At 40.5% G+C, this 25,454-nt stretch overlaps 1 protein-coding gene across 4 annotated transcripts in view; it reads right to left on the bottom strand.

Moving 5' to 3' along the window:
• Positions 1 to 354: 354 nt before the first annotated feature.
• The window catches only part of Bnc2 (basonuclin zinc finger protein 2), a 397,760-nt gene continuing 372,660 nt past the window's right edge, over positions 355 to 25,454 (bottom strand). For 3 of the 4 annotated variants that reach the window (XM_029476260.2, XM_085839199.1, XM_029476261.2), the window contains 2 exons: positions 17,549 to 19,518; positions 355 to 2,623 (listed from right to left, as the gene is read on the bottom strand). In XM_029476260.2, coding sequence (XP_029332120.1) covers positions 1,963 to 2,623; positions 17,549 to 19,518 — 2,631 coding nt within the window. In that variant the 3' untranslated portion in view covers positions 355 to 1,962. Of the gene's footprint in view, positions 2,624 to 4,073; positions 4,108 to 17,548; positions 19,519 to 25,454 lie in introns of all 4 variants that reach the window. The other variant, XM_029476263.2, reaches the window with a different exon arrangement.

Here is a 25,454-nt window from a genome sequence, read left to right as displayed (position 1 = left end):
TTGAGGCCATGAAATGAAGAAAAGAAATACATTCTCTTTCTATTATGTAGGTTGACACAATATTAGTGTTTACTCCCCACTCCCCCACCCCACCCCCAACCAAAGAAATAAGAAAAGACAATAAAACAAACGCAGTCCACAAGCACACCCCAGCAGTTCTGGCTACCTATGAGGTTGAGTAAATATCCTCACTTAGTCAGTATGCTGTGGTAGCCGAGGCTGCTGATGTGGTTAACCAGCTCAGGCAACATGTGTAAACATCAGAAACAAAACAAAACAAGAAGGTTCAGAGCAGTGTCCCCCACCCACCCTTGTCCTCACTCTCCACTGCTAGGTTTCAGGCTTGCTTTCATTTCTCTCTGACAAATTTGCATGGGGAAAAACACAAAACACTACACAGGGAGACCCTGTCTTCTGCCGCCTGGAGAAGGGGGCTGCTCAGCTCAAGGTTAGCAGGGGCATTCAGAGCTTCCATGAAGAACTGCTGGGAACTTTGACTTCCTCTATTAAGCAGGCCTGACTGGCAGCGCTACTGTGACAAACAAGAGACCAATCAGCTCGGGCTTTCTTTCTTTTCAAAGGATAAGGGTTGGGGCCTTGGAAGTGAGTTCACTTTTTTTTACTGTAGGCAGCTTTGTTCCTTTAGTGAGCAATCTGGGCTACTGTGTCCCGAAATATTATCCTGCCTCTACCAAAGAAACACCTTGGCTTTTTCACCCTGCGGTATTTTGTTTTCTGGGACTTAACGTGTACAGAGGAAGGATGCAATGTTGGTTCTAATAACATTCGGCACTCAAAAGAATCACCGTGTGTGTGTGTGTGTGTGTGTGTGTGTGTGTGTGTGTGTGTGTGTGTTTAAGCGGTTTTCTGGTGGCCAAAGAATTGGCATGTGGTTATGTTGAGTGACTAATTGTATTTTCTTTTCTGAAAACTTGTGCAAAGTTGGCAGTTTGGTGTTAACACTAATACTTTTTTTGTTTGGCATTTGTGCCCTTTACTGACCAGACCATTTTCATACAGTGGGTTGTTTTTTTAAAAGAAAGATACTCCTTGAAGTATGGCGGTAGTTTACGGGTAAAAGGAAGCATGGGTATTACACATCCCCTTTAGCGTATGAACAAAGTGCATGATGGGATTTACGTACTGGTACAGGACATTTTTAAGAAATCAGACCTGTGCTGTGAAGCATGCCAGCACAGCTTTATCACTACATCTAACAGGTTAGTAAAAACAAGACCATGTTTTGTTTTTTGTTTTTTTTTGTTGTTTTTTTTTAAAGAAAATGTGCATTAATGCTAACAAAAATGAATAGAACTAGCCAGCAAACTATTTATTTCCTGCATATCTAACAGCTGGATGTAACTGCCAAAATTAAAGGAGAGTTAAACAACCATCAATACAATTGCTTTACATCATTGGCCTCTCAAGGCTAAATATTTACAGGTGAATCTGCCATGCTTTAATTAAAGATTCTCTCAAAACCTTAAAGTTCACAAAAGACAACTATAAGAAGTTCCTTTTTGTTTCTTTTCTCTTTTTTTCCCCTTTTATTTATTTATTTATTGTTTTTGCAGGCAACAGTCATAGGTACAACAAAATGTCTCTTTGGAGAAGACCAAGAATTATTCTATCAAAATTGGGGTTAGTTGCACACTTTGTGTGTTGTGTTGTGTTTGTGTGTGTGTATGTGTGTGCTGAAAAGGGCACTCTTGTTTTTACCCCAAGTAAAAGATCCACCCTCTCCCAAAACTATAAAGGAAAAAGAAAAAAATTTCAAAAGCACCTAGTATTTATCATTTTTATCTAAAGAAAAGAAAGTATGTGTGTGCACAAGTGTAGACACAGAGGCATACATATGTACACACACATATGTGCCCCACTGCGGAAGCACACACTGGCTATGGCAGTTCAAACATGTAGGCCATCTGGTGAGAGCTGGCATTTGGAGTGTCCGTTCTGGGACTAATCTATTGAAGTGAAGGGAATGTTTTTGTGGAGATTGGGGTTCTGACTGTGCCTGTTTCGGCTTCGTACAGAGGAGAACATCATGTTACAGCCGGGGACTTTGCACTTATGCATCTCTCGCAAATGCACAGTTTTGTAGTGGACCCGCAGGGTCCCCTTGTTGCTGTACATTTTGTGGCAAATGTTGCACATGATCCCACCATTGCTCCCAGACAAACTGCTGAACATAAGAGATCCTGAAACTTCAGCCCCGAGGCTGCCGGGGAGGGTGGGGGCCTCGGCCTTGTGAGTGGAGTCCCCACTGTCGCTCGCACCATCGATGTCGTCGAGAAGAATCCCCTCGTCGCTGCCTGCATCGGACTCTCTGGAGGAATGGACACTGCTGCTGGACTGGAGGCTGGAGGTGGTACTCAGGTCAAGGACCATGTAGTCCTCTGCCATGCCTCTCCCGTACCCATTCAGGTGGGAGTCTTCCGTCCCTGCGGGAGAGGAGGCATCTTCCCTGCCATCGAGCCCCAGAGGGTGCTGGGCACCATAGATCTTCATCAAAAATTCATCCCGGAGGTCCTTGCTAAGGGAGGGCTGCGATGAGTCCAGGCTCATGTCATCCAGTTCTTTGGTCAACAGTTTACGATGCAGGTTTATGTTGGCACTGTGTCTAGGAAAACAAGAGGGAAGGGGGGAGGTGCACAGGGAGTGGGGAGGGGTGAGAAAAAGGAGGGCATTTTAAAATTGATTCAACTTTCATTAAGCACCAAATAAGCACATTCATTCCTAATTACACCATCAGAAAAGCAGGCATTCCCCTCCATCCTCAGGATCTGGGAGTGAGTGCAGGTGGGAGGTGCGAAAGGGGGACTTTCCATTAACGTAGTAATTTTTATGAATAAGTTCTTCGAGAGAGCACAGGATGAATGCAAACCCTGGCACTCTTTTCTCAATGGCTGTTCCTGTTTGTGCGTCAGCCACAGAGGACCTCGCAGCTGACAGCTTATACATTAAATAAGAGCAGGAGAATAAACATGAAACAGGGTAGAAGAATGGAAATTCTCTCCTCGTCTAAATGGAATAGTCTAAATGTACTTAAAATCGGAAAAGAACAGCAAATAAACTGTTCCTGGTGCAGCAAATACTGTGTAAAAAAGATGAGCATTTTCAAAAAGTAAATGGTGTACATAATTTAGGTTTAACTTTAAAAATAATTTCCTCCTCACTCTCCTGTATTTCATGTTTATAGTTAAAAAAAAGGTTTAGCAAATTAGTAACTTCAAATAATTAAGAGATCCTTTCTTGAATTCCAGTCAAATCTAATAGTAAAATACATTTATTTTTTCAAAAGTTACTACATTTTATAGTATTGAACTGTCTTAATAAAATAATGCTATTTCAAGGTTTAATTCTTTAAAGCATAAGCTGATATTTTCTAAAATATAAGACCCCTACCTCCCCCATAAAAAATCCAAAAGGATAAAATTAATGCACAGTAAATTAAAAAAAAAAATCAAACACAATGACATATATTCCCTTTATTTGACAAATAGAACCCCTGCTTTGACAAGCAAAACCTCACTGAAAGCTTTGCTTGTGTTTAAAAGGGTGAGATTCATTCCCAGAGCATCTATAGGGACCTCACTTGAAAAGCCCATGTCACTGTTTATCTGAAAACATTGCCTTTGTATTTACATCCCCCATTGACTTTTAAAGCGCCCTTGGGCATATACCTCTCTCCACCTGCAAATGCTCAGATATTTGCCAAGTCCCTAAATTGAAAGCTACCCTCCAAAAAATAAAGTGATATAGAAACAGGAAATAAAACTTGCCAGCGTCGGAAGCTGGGCATCTTAGAGAAGTTAATTGTGATAGTAGAAATGACCTAAACGGCCAGCATTAACTTCATGAGACCTCCTACTTATAATGAAAAGCTACTTCAATTGGCACGAAGTATAGCTAACATTTCCTAGAGATGTGTGAGAGGTATGTGCCTCCGGGACGGACCAGAAAGGAGGGAGAGGCGTCCCACCTTTCCACAGGACACAATCATCACTCTGGGTGGAGGGGGCAGAGGGGGGCAGCCCTCTCCACACTGCACTTGGGAAGGCTGAGCTTACCTTGTGACAATAAGATCAGCTTTCTAATCTTTTGCTAAATCGATCACAAAAGAAAGCAAGAATGAGAGACAGAGAGAGAGAGAAAGAGAGAGAGAAAGAGGGAGAAAGAGAGAGAGAAAACAAATTCACATTCTAGGCATCCGGTTTTAAAAAACTTAAACAATAAAATAGGGATTTAAATTGTCTGATCTCAAAATTATTTTCTGTCATAAGTGATCATCCGTATGTTGTCTTGATTTTCAGATCACCTGAATATTCCAAAAACCATAAATCAAATGAGCTAAAACCGAATTTACAGCATCAGCATCATCCATAAATGAGTTCCAAACAGATTCATGCAGTGTGCAAATGTATGAATGTAGATAAACAGATGTTGTCACCACAGTCCTGTTCTGACATTCACCCTCTCTTCCCCTAACACCTCCCTGCCACTTGTCCCTGGTGTCAGGTGACTCAAGTGTACACTGTTAAGCAGAGTGCAGAAAGTGCCTACAATGAAGTTCTTAGGATGCCATGCAGGGGAGACACATACCACCAGGGCTTAACAAGAAGGAACGTGTAGATAGTTAAAATGTGTATCACTCCTCTATTGATAAAACAATCTGCCAACTGTAAGCAGCTCATGAAACCCTATCGTCACTCATTACTTTTAACACCCATCCTTTCTTAGCTTCATAAGCACACATCTGACTGCAGTCTAGACCTCTGTGCTGTTGCTCACACATCCGCAGTCACTGCTTCCTAAGTTCGCTGCTGAGAAAACAGCAGCCAGACACACAAAAGTTGCATCAAGACAGACTGAATAGGAAAGAATAAATTAACATTGACAAGAGGGTACGCTGATCACCCAGAGGGACACCTCTGCCATAAGATGACTTGTGAATTTACACATCTCCACTGATATGTTACAGGGAAGAGATTTTTCTCTTCATTTCTCACATGCAGCAGAAGAGGACTGTAATCTAATTAGATGATGTACCAGCCCTCAATATCTGTCAACCAAACGATGTGCAGAAATGTGGAGACCAGCTCTGGCACTCGGTGCAACAGTGTCCCTTTTCCGCTGTCAGCAGTACTGTTGGCCTCTGCTAATATAATTACATTGACTTTTATTCAATTAAGTGCCATCTCTCGCTTACAAAAAAAAAGCTACTTTATCAATTGATTCAGGTGTAATGTAATAATAAAGATGAACTCATGGCAGTGCATTAACTCTGCTGTTCATAACTTCAGTGCATGGGTTCATTCACAGCAGTCGATTTCCATTATGCAACCACAGTTCAAGAGAATTGATTCTTTTATGTTCATTTCTTAATCTATTTCATTTTTGTTTAATAATCTTCCCAAATGCCATATGCAAAACACATGGATGGAGTGAGGAGAATGGGCTGGGGGAAGCCTGCTGGTTCAGCCCCATGCCTTGGACTTGGGGAGTCTTTGCCGTGCTATTGCTGGGGTTGGAAGAAGAGCAGGAAAGTGGGCTGACCAAGGTTCCTTAGAAGACACTACTGGTCCTGTTCCTCAGGTTAGAGTTCTCACTCTACAAAATGGACCGAAGGCAGCACTTGGCTTTAACAAAGACCTATTGTCAGACCCTCTAATCGGTCAGTTCAAACCACTGACTGTCATAAAAAATACTGTCCTCGTGAGATTCAAAGACCCGGGGTTAATGGCCATTTGAAGAATATTACAAGTTTAATTGGATCAGCAAAACTGAAGAGGTAAAAATAAGGAAGACAGAAAGAACTCACTACTGACAATCAGATGCTGAGAGAAAAGAAGCCCAAAGACAGGAGGGAGGCCACAGCTTGCTGCAAACAGGAAGAGCCCAGCACAAGGATCCATTATCCAAGGATAATGCTTGGTTTTGAAAAGGAAGGAATCCAGTGTTCCAAACATTTACCTTAAGAGAAGACTTAAAATTTGTCAAAGTTTAGACTAAGAGCATGAAGAATATAAGAAGCTGTTTCTGCCTGTCTTGAATAAGCAGGTGATAGATACAGCTATGAAGAAGATTATCTGCACATACCAAAAAAAAAAAAAAAAGGAATGAGATTTAAAAAAATCATGGGCACAAAGGGAACACTTCATACACTGGCCTAAGATTTAGCCCATACTTTCAAAAATACAGTTGTAAGTCAGCCCATGGGAGAACAAGTGGAAGCCTTGAAAAAAAGGTCGCATCCAATCAGTAAGACATACAAGTCTGGCACGAGGTTTCCCCAACCCAGTGCAGAAGAGAGCCATGAGACAGAGCCTTTCTCCTGGGTTTGTGTAATGACAATAGCGACAGAGCAAAAGTGGACACTCTAGTAAAGTTCAAGGCCCACCACAGTACGTAGGCTCAAAATACTCAGCTACCCTGGGCTACGCACAGAGTTACAAATGTTCTCTGAGTTCCTACCTTCAACATCAAAATCTGCCAAAACTTACACACAGAAAAGTCAAAATGTAATAAGGTTTTAGATCCGGGGCGGGGTATTAATACCTAAGCTTCTGTCTTATTTGAATGGAGACTGAAAGTCCTGTCACTGGACTAAAGAGTCATACTGTGGTACAATCACAGAGCACAGAAGATGCGGCAAATGCCCAAAGCCAGGGAAAGCAAGCGCTATGCAAGGCCACGGAAAGCAAGCACTCTAGGCTATGCTCTCATTTCCCCCTCTCGCTCAAACGCTCAAGGTGAACTAATGTAATGTCTGACAAGCGAACATGTAAACAAAAAACAGAGTTTGAGTTTGGTTTTGAACTGCAGGGGAAGAACACTACTTTTATTTGGTTTTATTGCTAGTTGTTCATTTCATGTGATGGTTACTCTCACTTGTCAACCTGAAATCTAGAGAGATCCAGGCTCACCTGAGAGATGGGCCTCTGAGCATGTGTGTGGGGATTACCTTAATTAGGTTAATTGAAGTGGGAAGATTCACCTGCACTGGGTGGTACCATTCCCTAGGCTGCACTGCATAAAAAACGAGACAATAAGCTGAACATAGGCATCTACTGTCTCTGCTTCCTGACTGGATGTGATGCAAGCAGCTGCTTCAGGTTTTTGCTATACCGACTTTCCTACCATGGTTGACTATTCCTTGAACTCTGAAGTAAATAAAACCATGTTTCATTAAAGGTCTTTGACCCTTAATGTATTTTATCACAGCAATAGAAAGTAATTAAGACAGCTGGTCAGAAACTGATTTCACAAATTCATGAATCAAGCTAATATGTTATATAAAATGTCCAATACTTACTTTTTAATTATTTTTTTTGCCATTCTGAGTTTAGTGAATTAATATTACACAATTCTTTGGTTAAAATGGAATTAAGGCTTTACTATTGATTACATTTTGCATTCACTTTCTTGCTCCACTTTGTCATCTACCACAAATGTATGCCAAATATTCTCAATACTGTCTAAAATGATCATAGTCCGAAGAAGAAAAAGAAGAAGAAGAAGAAGGAGGAGGAGGAGGAGGAAATAGTGACAATAAAGAATGTTTCTCTGTGTTGGATGCTGTTGGGTGCATTTAACATTCTTTGTCTGTGGTTGGTTGAATCCATGTGTACAGAACTGCTGGACATGAAGTGTCAGCTGTCTATGTGCATGAGGAAAGGGGAGAAAGCAGTAAAAGGGATTTTTATCAAATCTAGGAAAGTATATGTGCCTGATGTGAATTCAGTATTGGCTAGGAAAATATTCCCATACAGAAATGTATACCCCCTCTTCAAATCCTCAGAAATATATGATTACAGGCCCTACTTCTCACTTGCATCTCAGCTGAGCTGCTACAATACTGACTATTGAGTTCATGGCAAACGGTATTACTATGTATTAATTAATCACAGGCTTACACCTAAATGAGTTAAATGATATTTTAGCACTACCCCCTTCCTAAAAACAATTCAAAACAAAACTGTAGTTGTTCCAGAATTTTCACTAAACACTCTCTCCAGACAGTCTGAATACCCTCCCCTAGCAGAGGAATAAATCCAATGTAAAATTCTAGTGGGTAATTCTCAAACCCCCCAAAAGAAATGCATTCTTAATGCAAGAAATAAGAACTAAGAAAATTCTTGCAAATTAACAAACTATGAAATTCAGTTATTTCAACCCCTTTCAATATAAAACAAATCACCCATACTGGTCACGCAGGCAGTTCCCTCTACATTCAAATCATTCACTTGAAGATAAGCTCCCACCAAACCCTTTAGGGGATTAACTAATTTACTGCACAGATACGGCACGTCTGTTGTAATAACAGGTAGGATGTATTGGGGTCGACCATTTATCAGAATTAGACTTCTTTTCTCAATTCACAGTGAATTATGCTGCCTACACGACTCCCCTCTCTCAGAGCCTGCCATCCCCTTATGGCCCCTAACGTGGCAGGCAAACAAAATTGACAGTCTCATCTTGTCAACAAGGGGCGATTCTCTTGAGAAGCCATTTAACTTTGCAGAGGAAGCAACGTATTAATGTGCTTGTCCCAGGAATGTTAATCATCTTCAGGCTTCCGATCTAACTTTGACATGAACGAAATCACCAAATTTGTTTACTAAATGAATCGTAATATGCTAATAAGAAAGCATGACATATATGGAAAAGCCAAACAGATGGTTTGTTTACTCCACTTTGCAACTTTATAAATGCTGTAACTCTGAAGATGTTGTTGAGAATTATTGGTTTGTTGGCAGAGGCAAACATGTCTTGTGCATACTAAATTTGGCACTACAGTTAGAAAACAATTTGTCATGGCTATGGAATGCATAAAAATGTTAACACACTGATGGCATGTGGGAGGGCAGATGGGTAGACAGAGAGTGTGTATGTTGCATGCTCAGGTTAAGTATAGAATTGATATCCAACGACAGCCTGCTCCCTAACCGTGTTAAGGCCCAGTTGTATCTCACACAAGAAGGCTTTTGAAGGGTGCTGTTTATTCTGTCGTACCTGTTGCGCTACAATGTAAGGGGAGTGTTACACTGTGAACAGGCTATGCTTTCACAGTTTGGGAATTTTCTTTATCAGGCAGCTCATCCGGTGCTTAGTTAGAGTTATTGTCAGATAAGAGAGAGAAAAGCCTCCTGGGAAGATAATCGGAGCTGTAATTGTAAGTTTTATATCTATGGAGAGTGGAAAAAAGTAACAACCTTCACATCTTCTGCTCCATATTCTATTGTCTAATTTAAATAATTTAGAAGATTTTCCCCCAATAACAGGAGTAAACTGCTTTTTTCACATTCAAATCTGTCTTCCATTTTAAGTTTTCTTTCTTTCTTTTTCCTCTGTAAAATATGGGGTATTGATTTCTTTCCGAGATCATTTTAAAAGAAAATAATTTCTGAGAGGAAATGTTTTGTATCATTCAAACAGTTTGTGATCTTAAGAGGTGGCATCAGGGTTTTCTAAGCTCCCCCACGCAGAGAGACTGTATCCTGTAGGGCTATCCATATCACTTAGCCTTGGCCTTATGTAGAACTGTGTGTAGAAAATCAAAGTCATGAATTTGAAAACACAGGCGAGCATAATCTCACCTTCATATTTGTTCATGTGCTGTCCAGCCTGCCCGATGAGACATGGGATATTTGAATTAGCCCACTGGTAGCATACCTGCTGCTAAACATTTTAACTTGCAGAAGCATCCAAACGATGCTTGTGAATTTTTTCCTTGGGGTCATACACACAGTATTTTAACAGAGTTGCTTCTTGCTCCTAATATCACTATTCTACTAGTGTATATGCTTTTAATGTAACTATTAGTGTAACATGGTATTCTGACATCTATGGTTTACACTACCACTAATCTGGTAGAGCTTCCTGGGCTTCTACTGTATTCTGCTGAACTTCTTTGTTACCGAGGGGCGGACTAGAAACAACAAGGTAAAGTGGTCCAAAGAACCACCGAGTTCTTGCTGTCCAAGGATCACTTTGGAGCAAGAAACATTAGTGCTGTCCCAGCCTGGCGCTTATATCTCATTTGAAACATCTCATTCCTCACCAACAAAGAAAATTTCAATAAAGTACTTTTACTGGTTTAACAACCTCGAGCTCCTGGGATTGTCAGAGTGCTAAGCCTTTTCCAAGGAGAGAAGAAATCAGCAGCTCAAATATAATTAACCTTCCATTCTCAATGCAAACTGCCACGCAAAGGAGCTCTGCGGTCTATTAGTGAAGTTATAATGGCCAACAGGCAGAAGCAAAATTGGTCAAAAAGTTGGCTGCTGCTGTCATATTTTTGGAATTATGATTAATGGTACTAATAATGTGGATGATTACTGATATGTGTATCTCCAGCAGTTTATCATATTGCTCTGGCTGCCTACATCCACAATAAACAGGATGCTATCATTTACCTCTTTAGTGAAGGCAACCCTTCTCTTGAAGGAGCATATTCTAATTACTTCGTAATGTTTTATGTCTTAAACATTTTGCAGCTCTGGACCTTGCCAACTGCTTCATGTCTAGCATTGATTAATTACTGAAGGTTTAATCAAAATTTAGAACCTAATGTAGTCAGTTATGAGCACACCACAGTGCCAGAGTACTTAGGCTCTGCTCCCAAGTTTGGAGAGTGTTCGGTTCAAAATCAAATCCCAGTCAGGCTCCAAGATCCAAGAATTTCACCTTGGGTGCTCTGAGGTTGCCAATTCCATCTCTGCTGATGAATGGAAGGTAATCTAGCTACAGGTAAACAACAGCCCTACCCCCCTCTCACCAAGGGGCTCCCTTCCCCCCCCCCCCCCCCACTAGCCCCCAAGCCCACAGAGCTGCGCAGTCCACTGCTCTGAGAAAGAAGGTGGTCCTCTGGAGCACTCGTCGTGAGAACATAGTTTTGAAGTGGTTAAACAAGTGAAAAATAATTTGCTGGGACAAATACATAAGTTTTTTTTTTTAATGTGGATTTTTTATGGTTCTGTCATACAGCCATTCACCGTTGAAGTTAAGTGTTTTTTTAATACCATTACTGAACTGCTGAAATGGATGCTAATATAGCTTGGAGTGCTAATGTCAAGTCCTGGTAATAAAAAAGACAGACTGCTGAATGAAATAATTTCAAGTAAAAAATAGAACAAAAGTGCGCTCTCTCTCTCTCTCTCTCTCTCCTTTTATTGAATTGGGACTGACTGAGCCAATTGCTTTAGAAGTCTGTAAAACACAATTACTAGTGAGCAGAGTGACCCAGCAGTGCCCCTGAGTGACAGAGTTACAGCAGCTCGCTCATCCAACCATCAGCCTTCAGAGGCTTCCTTCCCAGGGCCTGTTCTTAGCTCCATCTCTGCAGTTTTACTTAGAAAAGCTTCTTGTGAAGCCACTGTGATGGGAGTAACTTCATCTATCATTTTCTAAGATGTATCTGGGTGTTTCTGTTTAAGTGTGTTTCTATATATAAACACACACACATGGTGTTCCTGCATGAGACTGTAAGTATGACTCGCAGTAGCCGGGTATGGTACGGATGTATCTGTGCACAGGTGAGACTGAACATCACCCACATGCCTTCAGGTAAAATCACTTGGTCTGTCTACCTCTGTCTCTCGCCCTCTCCCAGGGTAAAGTAAAAATTAGAGCAAGCAAGAAAAAGAATTAAACTGGAATGGGTAACATTTTCCCCCTTAGTTAATAAAAGAAGTAATAAACTCCATAAAATACTAGAGTTAAGATCACTCACACGTCAGCCTGACAGCTTTTTACCAGGAATTTACAACTCTCGTTTTAATTCAAGCAGTTTGCATTAGGACATAAAATGTAGGTATTTTTCTAAAGTGTAGCCTTATGTGAAATGACTGAAGAAAAACTGTCCTTTCCTGAGGTGTGTTCTCTCTTCCACTGACTTGGCAACTTGGCTTCTCAAGTCTTGGCACTAGAGAATCAAGGTCACTAGATCTCCTTTTAAATTCTTAACACTATAATTTCTTGGCAAGTGCAAACTTCTTTCACAGACTGCCATATTCGTCACTTTGAAGGTCCTGAGAGTCTTACGGGGAAAACATCATATCATTTCTGAGTAGTCTTAGGAAACAAGGAGCAAACGATACTTAAAGGTAGAAGCTTTACTTAAGTAAAGCTTAATGATTAATGGGTAGAAGCTTTTTACTTAAGGGGCAGGGACGCTGCCAGGGTTACACAGGTGACTAGAAGGAAGAGATCCTACCAGGGTTACCTGAGAAAATATTAATGTGTATGTGTAGCCTCACACCACCTTCTTACAATAAGGATTTTGCAAAAACAAGTATGCCAAATGACATCTCACAAAAGAAAGAGTAACAGGAAAAAAAAATAGTCCACTAGTTTTGGAGGCCCAGAAACAGGAAGCAGGAACAACCCCTTGGCTGCCATGTCAGTATGTCATGAAGCATACTGCCTGGGTACTAAAGATATGCCTTCTTTGGTATTTTGCCAGAATTTTCCAGACAATGCTGATAAAAAACCACTGGCCTGGTCCTTTCTAGGGAAGGGCAAGCATTAAGGCTGTTTGGAAGCGTTCTTTCTGTCGTAAGAGCTGCACAGTCATAGGAGAGTTACTAGGACTTTTCACTCCACAGCATTGATAAAATACCTCTTTGCACGTGCAAGGGAAATGGTTTGCTGGGCCCTGTGCTGCCTCTGTGGCACACAGCTCTGAAGATGGCGGCAGTGAAGGCAGCAGTTCTTCTGGAGGAGTTAAAGGTCAGCAGAGGTTTAAATGAGCTTGTCTTGCATCCAGCCAGGCCAGCAGGAGGTCATTAGGAAGATCCAAGGCTCACTTTAGGCTTGACAGAGTCTCTCCCCATGATACAAGGAGACCGTTTTGCTCATTGCTCTTCTCCCAGTGTATAAAAAGAACCCCAGGGACAAGAATGACACCGGAGTTTATCTCACTACCAAAGTTTTGCTTGAGGAGGGCACAACCAGCAATTACTCAGGAGGGGGATTTACTTTGTTTGCTTGCTTTTGATGGAAAGTAATGGAGACCAGTACAAAAGGCCTATTGATCTTCTGGCTCTATTGTGAAACCTAACAGAGGAGCCGGTGGGGAAACATCTCTTAAGGCCAGAGGACCTACACAACTCCACTTTATAAAGAATTCTGAAAACAGGGACACGAGATGTGATTGGGCACAATGTAGGCAGTGAAGTAGTTATCTATGAAGAGGCTCTCCACTGAGGATTAACACACTATTTGACAGCTAATTACATTAGGGCACATATACTAATAGTTCCCTTGAATTGGTGCTAAGTGGCTCATGTCTTGGAGGTGTCGCCTGGTCTTCATTGAAAAGCTCTCTCTATAAAAGTTCTCTATAAGTTTCCAAACGTAGAGAATGATGGAAAAATGGATGCTGCGCTGCTGAGAAGGTGATAACAGGAGGCAGGTAGCATGCTCTCACATCTTCACCTCTGTTGTTAATATATGCAGTGGCTCGTCGGAGGGGCTGATGCTAATTTATTCCTGCACACCTGTACAGGGCTGGAAGTCAGGTAATAAGGTGAGCAGAACCTATACATCTCTGCGTTTAGCTATGGCTACCCAGAGGCCTATACATGAACAAATTTAGTTCTGGAGACATCAGCAGGTTTTAACAAACCAAATACAGATGTCTTACCTCCATACAAATCAAGAAGTTTACATGTTTAAATTCAGACTGATTTAACTAGCAATCAAAAAGAAGGTTCACACTTGGAATCAATGGTTGCCTCATATTTATTTATAAATCACCCTAGGCAGATATTATTTTGTTTTAAAATTTATTCATCTGGCTGAACCAACCCCCACACACCTTAAAGACCAAGAGGAGGCATTTACCTTTCTGGTAAAATGTATGACAAACTTACTGTGAGATGCTAACAAAGGAACAGACAAAGGTCACAAGGATGACAATGTCTTTCTATACAGACCATTCATTTCAACTGACGGGGTTTTAAAATTAATCACCAAAGCAAAATGAAGAGCAAACTGAGGAAAATAAATAGAATTTGATTTAGCTGTTGGTTTGCCACCCCTCACTCCAAATAAGAAGCAAATATATGGGTTTTTCTTATAAACGGGTGAGTGGCCAGTCATCTTAAGGATCAAAGATTAAGTCAGAGGATGAGATGACAGTCCAGGTAAACTAACTTCTGCCAAGTGTGACTATCATGCTTTTATGAACACTACAGCTCCAGGCCACTTGGTCAGAACTTCTTCATGGGGCATATCTATAGTTCTACCACCCAGCCTGCTGTTCCCTGACAGAACCACAACTCAGCCACAAAACAAACAAACAAACAAACAAAAAAAAACAAAAAACAAAACAGGGGATAAATAAGGAAGAAATGTGGTAATCCTCTTCAAGCACCAGGCCCCTCAGAGAGAAAATGATTTACATTCAGTCACTCAGAAAAAAAAAGGTCACTTTCCCAGCTAGTTAGTGATTAGGTGAATGAGCTGTACATATTAGCTTGTTCTTTGTCATTAATGTGGACTTTTGATTGATTAAATATACCATTATTGACAAGTATACACAGAAGGCCACCTCTGATAACACTGGTCTACTGTCAGTCTGACAAACCTTACATGCATGTCTTTCTCTCACTGTCAAACCCAAACCATATTACCTAACATCTTTCTGTCTCCATTTTACTCTCATGCGGAAGAAGACGCCAAGGCAACCCCTTGTGATTCCAACTCCTGTAAGGTATTTCAGCCAGAGGATGAGGCACTGGTACACTGAGGAAAGGAGGAGACCTTGTGAAGTTTTATTACTGCTGTCCTAGGGATAGTTCCCACAAGGAGTGTCCTCTCTGGTGCTTTATTTATACAAGGAAGACACTGAGGTCAAGGATGGATGAAGCTAGGCCTCTTCAGAGTAGTAAGAAATAGTTTGGAGACAGGAGGTCTAAAGACAAAGGAGAGTTTCTTGGAAAGGCCTGTTGGCTAAAGAGAAAGGTAAGAAAGTCCTCCACCGTGGCTTTAATCCATTGAAGTTGACTGAAGGAAGAGGATGGGAAGACAGGCTCTCTGAAATTTGCATAACGGTTAAAGAGAAGACCCAGAAAGGTAAACTGAAGGTGGATCAGAGACAAGACCAGAGAGCCTCTGCACAAGTGGACACAGCCGCTGGCTGGCATCATTGATGGAAGATGGTTAAAGTCGGAAAGAGAAATCTAATTATGTTTCAAGGCCCACTCTGCCGAGAGTCAGGAAGACTCAATGGCGACACTGTTTCTTGTGATTTTGGTAGCAGTTACTCTCACGGCACTATGCTAATGTAAGCCATCATCTCAATAGGATGAATACTTTTCTTTGACCAAAAAAAAAAAAAAAAAGACATTTTTTTTTTAAAAATTTAATCTGGGATCAAAAGATCTGTTTATTAATTAGAAAGTCAAATTACAATCAAGAATAAAAAGATCTCACTTTATAATATCTTTTCAATTGGAATTTTGTCACTTATCATGTGATAAAAATCTGAAGTGAAAAGGTTTAGGTATAGTAAGCATACTCTCCCTCATCAATGTGTCGGCTGTCTCTTGAAACAGCGCATCTGTACTCCTCTTGTACTTAGAAGACCACATCTCTAACTTCTGTGTGGCTGGCACTGGCTAATCTCCCAAGTCCTTACAATAAAAGTGGCAACTAAAATATCCTTTTTCTGTCAGCAAGTATTTTCCTTCAGACAAACAAATTCTCTCGGCACAGCACTTCCTTTTGTGTCGGGACCCAGATACAGGGGAGCTTATGCTTCCTAGTGACTCTTCATTAGTAAAAGCGCCAGGCTTGGATCCCTATCTTATCCTTAGTTATTTAGTTCAGTGTTATGAACTGTGATGTTTTCAGCAAACTAAAATGGGAAAGGAATTCATGCAAATAAGCTTAAGTGTTGGCTTCTCTTCAAACACTCCATTTTTATAAATATTTTATGCAAGTTCTCACTAGTCTTTTATATTTGTTTAAATTTTTCAATGAGAAATTTTCAATGCGTTAACCTTATCATCACTAATATACTGCTTGAAATCTGAAAGAATACTATTACAGTTCTGGAATGTGTGGTGATAGTACTGAAGTATAGGTATACTATCTGGACTTCCTTGAAACTCTCAGTGAGAGCTTGGAACTGAAAATAACATAACACCCACATCCCCTTTTAAAAACAGAACCAGAATAGTAGAGGTAGGAAATCATTAAAAGAATAGAATTTGGCCCCTTCTGTGTCAGTAAAAAGAAAAAAATATGTATATTCATTAATAAATCTTTCATATAAAAGTGTTTCAAAGACAGGTAACACTGCCTTGCAGTGTTATATATAAATTAAAGTCAGGACAGTGTTTTAGAAGCTAGCCCACAATGGGGTCTAACTGGCTGTCCCAGCTCCTCTAAGTGCTGTGATTACAGGCTGTACTGCCACATCAGTCCCAGTGGGACTTTCGTTACTTTATGCTTCATCAAAGACCAACAAAGAAACTCTAGAATAGGATGGTAGGTCTTTGGAAAAGTCATTAATTTTACTTTGGTTTTTTTTCTGTATATAAAATACAACTATTAAATACAACTCTATCTGAAAATATTAAAAAGTCAGTGTAAATAATACATCCCTTGAAGTAGGAAGGATTGGGTGCTGTCTGATCTGAGTTGGCCTGGGGTGCGATATCAAAGACTTGCTCAAAGGCTCATTCTCCATAACTGAAGGATCACTCACTGCCCACCAATGACTGCCCCCTGACATTCCATTTATACTGTAATGGAGTTAATGAAGAACATGGTAGGTTTAGGACCAGCTGCTTCTGCTTATGGTTACATAACTTTAGAGTGATGTCACCTGAGGGATGTACATAATATATTCTAACTGATCATAAAGTATCTACCTAGGCATGTCCCCACTTCTCTGGTGAAGTCACATGGCAGATTACATTTTAGAGATGTACCCAAAGATACTATGGAGTTGAAATAAAGAAATCCACACCACCAGTCGGCCTCATCTTCTGATAGTTTCATGATTCTTAAAGAATTGAAGAACACACTAAATACTCATGTAAGGAATGGTAACATTTCTGGTTATACCTACGGCAATGCAGGCTGTCTCGATGTCCTGGACCTATGGTTCTTTCCATCCGTAAATTTCTGTTTCTATATTGGATAAATATGTGTGTGTGAAGATAATATATTGGTTTAATTTAAAAGCCACAAGGCAAAGTATATATATATATATATATATATATATATATATATATATATGAATGACAGAAGCTGTGGCTTCTAAGGAACTGTGTACTGTTAACTTATTCACACCTAGATGCATGGAAACATACATATACACATATACAGAGAAAGATGGCATGCATTACCAGATGACACGATTCTGCATGCTTAATCATAACAAGCACTGAATACACAAATCCTCCAATGAGCATGGCAGTTGATCACGTGGTCAATATGGCGGTCCTTACAGTGCATCACAAACATCTAACCTTGTCTGAACTGTACCCCCACCCTCAGCAGGAGGAGCCAATGGAGATTTACTGACCTGTCTCTGCTTCGTCGAGAGGGGAAGGCAGCGTTGCAGCCAGCCACCGTGCAGACGTGCATCTCTTTCAAGTGAACGTTCCTGTAGTGAAGCTTCACACTGTAGGAGCTTTTGAAGCTCTTCTTGCACACATAACAGATTTTGGGGTCTGGACTAGAACACAGGTCACCTTCAGGGGAGAACTTTTGAGGGCTTCCATAATTCAGAGACGATGTAAAACTTTCATGCAGGGCAGCCATGCTGGCCCCGCCACCGTTGTATAGTCCGTACTGGCTCATGTAGAACATGTCGTAAGTGGGGTCTGTAAATTCTTCCTTTACCTTGATGACGTCCTGGTGGGACGGCTCGCTGTGGTTCTCGTCAGGCCTCTCGCTGTTCATCAGGACCTTCTCGCTCACCTCACTGTGAAGGTGTTCATCCCCCTCCATGGATTCCTCACCGAGCTTAGGCTCTGAAGACTCGGATTCGTTCTCATAGTCCCGCTCGGGTTCCTGGTCCTCAGACGTCATACTGTCAGCCCTTCTTATTTCAGTTCTTGAAATGCACCGGGTCCTGTTATGCTTAGAGAAGTCCTTCACAGACATGCCTGGGCTCATCTCATCTTGGGAATGACAGTGATTGTCATGGCTCATGTCATTGACCACGGTCCCGCCATCATTAGGATCGTCGTCCTCATCGTCAAACTCGTCGGCAGTGTCAATGATTTCCTTCTCAATTTTTACAGGCATGCTTGACTTCCTAGGCTTTTTCTTAGGTGCCAGGTCAGTGCTGGGCTCATGAGTGCCCATCATCACTGCTGGCACTATTGGCTCAGAGGGTGGAGGAGGATGCTGTTCTATGGTGCCACTGGTTGGAATGATGGGACTGGTAGGGAGGGAGGTTGGAGGACTCACCATTTCCCCTGGAGTAAGTAAACTTCTATAAAAAGGAGGAACTGGCTGTACAGTCTTTAGTCCAGAAAATACCAGTTGGCTTGGGAGAGGGTTCTGTAAGACGGGGTCTAGTGGAGGGGTAGTAAAACCCATCGGGGGCCGGCCAGGACTTGTGAGTGTGAGATTTGATTTTGTACTTGCTATGACTGGAGTGGCAGCTCCTGATGTAGCCCGGATTAAATCTTTGTCTCGGTTATTCCTTAGCATGGGCATATGAAGGCGGGGGTTGGGGTTTGCACTGTGGCGATTCCGGCTTCGAAGGGAACTAAAGACCATGTTGCAGCCTTCAATGGTACATCGGTGTTTAATCTTCAGGTGAACAGCATTATAGTGAATTTTGAGAGTCCCTTTGTCATAGAACGTCTTCCCACAAGCATTACAGAATACCCTTCCTTTCCTGGAGGCTGACCCCATCCTTCTCATACGGTGAATCCGGAATGAGCTTTTTGGGTGTTCAGTTTTGCTTAGGTCACTGACTGGGGCAGAATTCTGAATGGGGGAGACACATGCTGGCTCTGTTTTGGGTTCCACATTAGTGATGCTAGTCAGGGCATTTCTATTGGGCGTCTGATCACTCTTATATGGTGTAGGCGATACTTCAGATTCACTGCTCTCATTGTACTCATTCTGAGTTGAAATGCTCGGTTCCCTCAGCCTCAGTCCGGGCTGCTCTAAAAGCAGCCCGTTGGGTGGCAACCCTAACAGTGGGGCAGAAACAGGGTTTATGTACTGGAATGGAAGCAGAAATGCAAGGCTGTTTGGTATGTTTTCAAAATGATGGATGCTGGAAGGATTGCTGTTCTCTAAGTGAGCAAGGAGGCTAGGACTCCTGGTACGATTATTGCTCTCAATGAAAGTCCTTATATCCGAGTCTGTCTTTGAAGATGGTACAGCCACAGCTTGCCCTTCTTTCTCCTGAATTGCCATCAGCTCCACAATGGATTTGGTTTCCCCAAACCGCAGAAACTGCTGAAGGGTGATGATTTCTTCTTCCCGAGACATGATGGCCCAGCGGTCCAGTACCTTGCCAGCAGCGTCCTACAGGCCACATCAAAGAAACAACAAAGACAAATACAGAAACTTATTGATTGTGCATAATTATACAATGCAACTGAAGGTGCTCTGCCAGCTTATGAAACGCAGAGAGCAAGAACAGAAAGCATCATGTAAGCAGCGTTAGTAAAAGTTAACGCACGAAGCAAACTTTCCTGCCATGCAAATGTAGCAATTACAGTCACAGTTATAAACAGATTGAGTTTAATAATGTCAGAACAAACAAAATGCAGACCACTGGGACTTTGTGATCTAAAATGCCTTCAGTACTGCCATTTTAACATCAATGATCTATATACCATGCAACTATTTAGCATACATTAGTATAAGATGTGAACTCTTGCTGTGTAGCCTAGGATAAATGAAAAAAAAAATTGTACCCTAATCTTCATTAAATAACGACACCATAGGAAAGAATCAAATTCATGAAATGTACTTCTTCAATTCAAGCAGACATGTCACCAGATGCAATGACAGATATTCCATTAAGTAGGAGTTATGTGAATCTTGGAATTAAAAAAAAAATCAGTAAAATAGCATTTCTCTGTCCTAACACCAGCACTCCACAGCACATTGTCTTCTAAAGATGGCTGTGCTTTCACCCTGGCTGAGGGTAGGCTTTCATGAGGTGGAGGAAAGGAAATACCACTTGTGAATGGCACCTTTCCCCTTCTTGAAAAACGACTGTAAACCAGCCATTTAACATGTGAGATACTCTTCCGGTATATGACATTTTAGGATTTTGTTGTAAAGGACAGGAATAGATATTTGAAAAGCATGTGATGCTTTAGATAGAATAAACATTTAAAGTTGTCTGGCAGCATCCTCCTCTGATAGCAAAGGAAGTCCACAGAGACTACACATCAGCACCATCAGTCTATGTGTTGTTAAATATACATTAAAAAGCATTTCACACTTTCATTTTTGCTAGTAACTATGAGATATGCCTGGAGGTAGGACTTAAAAATCCTGCAACATAATGTCAGGCAATCCATTTTAGCATGGGCTGAGAGAAATCTATTCAAACAGTTAAATAATGACTATGTGGATTTTTTAAGGCTTCATTTCTTAGACCCACCAGGATCAGGGATCTTTGCAGCCCTCTGTGTATGACACTTGCTCCAACTCTGACCATCAGGCTTAAGAAAGCACAAAACCTTTTAGAAAAACAAAATGGTGTTGCAGGAGCTGGAGATGTGGTCCAGCTGTAGGAAACTGGTTAGCGTGTGTGAGGTCTTAGGTTCAGCACCAAAACAAACTTTAAAATGACAACACAGTTATTAATTACAAAGACAAATATCATAACTTGACACTAAGAATGTAATAGGCACTGCCTCAAGAGACTGGTCAAAGTTAACATCAATGGACGAAGACATAGCAGCATCTTGTACTCCCAGTGGCATATGGCGATTGCCAAGGGTGGTCTTATAAACATTTTTTTCCAACACAATCATGAGAAAGGATCAGAAAACCCAAAGTTGAGAGGTAGTCTATAAAATACTGGATAAAACTCTTCAAAGTATGATATGAATGGTCTGTAATTTTTTTCTTTGGAAACAACAGTTATAGGCAGGAGGGGTTAAGACATAATTGTGTGGTCCTAGGGATATTTGACCAGAAAAAAATACATTAGAGGAAAAACTAGCAAAACGTGCAGAAAGACTCTATATGTGATAACAGTAGTATATCAACCTTGATTCCCTCATTTCAACAACTTTGTCATGATTCCATGTAATGTCACTCTAGGGAGGCAGCATGAGGATAAAGGAAACTTCACACCTTTTGCAATAGAAAAGTCTATCCTCAGCCTTTGGATATAAACTTCCCTCTGGACACCGTCATACTTGGAATCATAGCTAGTGTGAATGAGTGGCTATCTATATTTATCTGAGTTGCTTTATAAAAGCAGCTATGATAGTTGTATACCACTCTTCGTATCAATTTATATAGTCAGCACATATAGATATCCTTTCCTATGAAAACTGTCCAAACGTCTGTCTCTTCCTAAATGCATAGAAATGATTGCCTATAAGATGATATGTTCTAACATACTCTCTGTTTAAAGTAAGCATACAGTGCCACGGGCTGCAATAGCTACCAGACAATGGCACTAATAACCACTGAGATTACTCAGAGCCTCGTTTTTGAGATGTGGGGAACAGAAGGAAATGATGGTGCTGAAGGAAGGTAAACAAGGAAACTGTGATTTTTAAATGTATTGTTTCATTGACAGCACCACTCACCTTCACACCATCACAATCATATCCAGACTATGGGGAACGTGAAACAGATAAGAAATCACAAGTGAATAGTAAGGCCTCTTGCAAGGTTCCAAGAACTTGGAATCCAAGACTTGAAGCCAAAATTCTGATGTTTCAGTTCACTGTCTGTCTCTACAGTACTCAGTGAACACCACTCTGTGATATACTACCTAGTCAGGACAGTGAGTAGACTGTAGAACAAGGCTGTCTAGAGCTATGCACAGACTTCTTATATCACTGATTCTTGCTATCATTCACCTCTTGTGACTGCTCTTTTCTGTTAGGTGGAACCCCAGCCTGAGCAGTGTATAATCATGTCTTCTCCAAGTTCTGTCCAGGCATCCTGAACCTAAAACTACAGGTCAACATACATTCACAGACCACAGCCTATGGAATTAAATGAGCCACAGAAACCATAGCAACCAACATGAACCATCATCAAAACCGCTAAACCGCTACCATCACCTTATTTCTCTCATCTTCCCATCTCTCCCCATGGTACATAGCCATTCTACATGGCTTATTTTTATTCCTGGCTGCTACAGTGCCTGCTGCTTTTTCTAAACCAACTACTTTTCAGAATTCTGTTAGTTCTGAGTAGCTACCTCTGCCAAAATTGAGGCTATGTCATTAAAGCTATGTTGCTATTAGCCTGAGACACAAAGAGTAACTTTTAACTGCAAAGTTAAATACAAGATAATGTCTACTAATAAATATAGTGAAGAACACCACAAATTCCTGGAGGTCAATGTATCCTCTGGATCCCAGCAATATAAAGGCCTACATTAGATATTTCCCAAGAAGTTTTCATTCATATTTGATCACATTACCTAGTAACTATCATATTTACAAATATAAAATCTGAGGAGGAAAGGTATATATAGGGAGTCTACAAGCTCCTTGTTTTAGTATATTCATGGATAAGCTGGCTTAAGGGAAGAAGAAACCATCACTGGTAATGAGCAAACCATTTAGAGACACTCTATGGGACAGAAGTATACCTTGTATAGTGTGGTGACTCTCCTACATGGCTAAGGCCAGAATATTTTATAATAATCTACAATGGTCCTCAACCTTCCTAATGCTGCGACCCTTTAACACAGTTCTTCATGTTGTGGTGTCCCCAACCATAAAATCATATCACTGCTACTTCACAACTGTAATTTTGCTACTATAGTGAATTATAATATAAATATATGATATGCAGGATATCTTATATGAAACCCCTGAAGGCATCACAACCCATAGTTTGAGAACCACTGATTTACATGTCAGCCTGAAGGCTTTATAAACAAACAAAGAAACAAACAACAGCAACAACAAAAATAAACACTGAAAAATAAACTGCAGGTAATTTAACACAGCTATTAACCATTTGAAAACTTTTAGGGCAACTTAATTCTATCACAGTAACTACAGGCATGAGTTTTTATCAGTACTTTACTTTTATTGTATTTAAATATTGATTCAAGACTGACTGGGAGGAAAAACTAGACTGCCTCCATGTTTGAGAAGTAAAGATGATCAAATAAACTTTCTCAAGGGAACAGAGTCATAAAAAAATGAGATACTACAGTGGGATGAGCGTTAGAAAAGCAAAATGCAGTCGTATGTAGACATAGGACGATTACAGCCACATTCACAAACATGCAGCATGTCACCAGTCTTATACATGGATTCATTAAGGTCGAAGTATAAAACTGAGCTCCTGACTTCCCCTCTAGTTGGTGAATCAGTTCCTTTATTTCTATTTGTAACCAGAATTCACTGACTTCCAATTCATTAGACTGGGAAATGATATTTACAAAAAAGATGATAATATGATTTGCACTGTTAGTTAAATGTAAAGTATGATTATAAGTACTGGATTTCTGTAAATAACTGGCTAGACTACTAATTTAAACAGTTGAGAAACCATTAGTCAAGCATTAAAAACCTGTTTTATCAGGTTCAGGAAAAGTCTAAAGTTAATAAAATATTAACATTTAACCCTGTTCCATGAAAAGACATCCTATTATTTTCACGGAAAATGTCATATTCCTTAGCTATTCCATCTGTTCTAAAATAGATCTGCAGAGTGTTTCTTGGTGTAGTTTGTTTTTATTACAGGGACTAAACCCAAGGTATTGAGTAAAGTAAGAAGTGCTCTGTATCTGAAGTCCATGCCCTGCCTAAAAGAATGATTTTTAAACACTTTGGTTTTAGCTGTCATGATGTCAAGGGTTCACATTCACACTCTCCACACAGCCTCTTACAAGATTTGTTTTCAAGTACAATGGTAGGTTGGCTGGCTAATGTCATTTGGGGAGATGGACAACAGAGATGGTAAGGCTGTAGTAAGTCAGAAGAGAGACCAGCTAAGTGGTGTTGGGATGGACTACCACATGATCTAAAGATCAGAATAAGAATGAACTCACATATGTTTACCGCAGACCACTGACTGTCCTCTTCCTGTTTATGGAAGGCTAAGGGCCACACCAAATGCAGTGCATATGGAAAGCATACTCACTTGGCATTGCATACATTGTTAAGAGGCAAACAATACTTAGAAAGAAATCTGGGTAGCAAAGAAGTGAAATACTTGTAGAATGCAAACATTATGACACCAAAGACACTGAAGAAGATATGAGAGATGGAAAGACCTTCCATGTTCAAAGACTGGTACGATTAATATTGTGAAAATGACTATCCAACCAATAGCAATCTATAGTCATTACAATCTCCATTAGAATTTCAATGTCATTCTTAAAAGAAATTGAAAAACAATCTTAAAGTTCATATGGAATTACAAAGGACATGGATAACCAAAGCATTCCCAAGCACTAGAAATACTGCTGAGGCTATCACAATTCCTGATGTCAAGTTACACTAGAGAGAGGCAGTAGGAAAAACTGCCATCTTTAGCAATCGGTGAAATTAAAACCAATACTTTGAGATCTCATCTTACCACAACCAAAATGCCTAGGATCATGTAAACGAAAGACAAGAAATGCTGCCAAGGGTGTAGGGAATAGGGAACCTTTGTATACTGTTGGTAGGATGCAAATTAGTGCAGCTATTGTAGAAATCAATGTGCTGTTTTCTCTGAAAATTAGAAATAGAGCTTCCATATGACTCAAATATACCACTCTTGGGTAAACCCAAGAATATCTATTCCATGCTATGGAGACACATGCTCATTCATATTCATAGCTGCTCTATTCACAATAGTTAGGGCATGAAAACAGCCTAGACATCCATCAACTGATAAATGGATAATGAAAATGTGGTGGCTACATGCGACTAAATTTTATTCATCTGGAAAGAAAGATGACATTGTGAGATGTGTAGGATGTAAATTTTATACCCAGAAAGACAAATGTCTCATGTTCTCATTCATATGTGGATCTTAGTTTCAAATCTTTACATTTGTGTACTTAATCTGAAGTATCTGTAGGATCTAAGGAACTACAAAGTGACCATTAGTGGGAGGGGGAAGACCTTAAGGTAAGGGGAATAGAAGATCACCAGTGATATGAAGAGGAAAGGAGCAATAATGGGGTGTGTTAGATAGTTTTATGTCAACTTGACACAAGTTAGAGTTATCTGAGAGGATGGAGCCTCAACTGAGGAAATGCCTTCATAATATTCATCTGCAGGGCATTTTCTTAATTAGTGATA

This window comes from Mus caroli, unplaced genomic scaffold, assembly GCF_978045245.1.
Source record: "Mus caroli unplaced genomic scaffold, Mus_caroli_1 scaffold_6, whole genome shotgun sequence".
NCBI classification, from domain to species: domain Eukaryota; kingdom Metazoa; phylum Chordata; class Mammalia; order Rodentia; family Muridae; genus Mus; species Mus caroli.
Note: the sequence above shows the minus strand (reverse complement) of the source record. Positions and strands in the feature narration are given on the sequence as shown.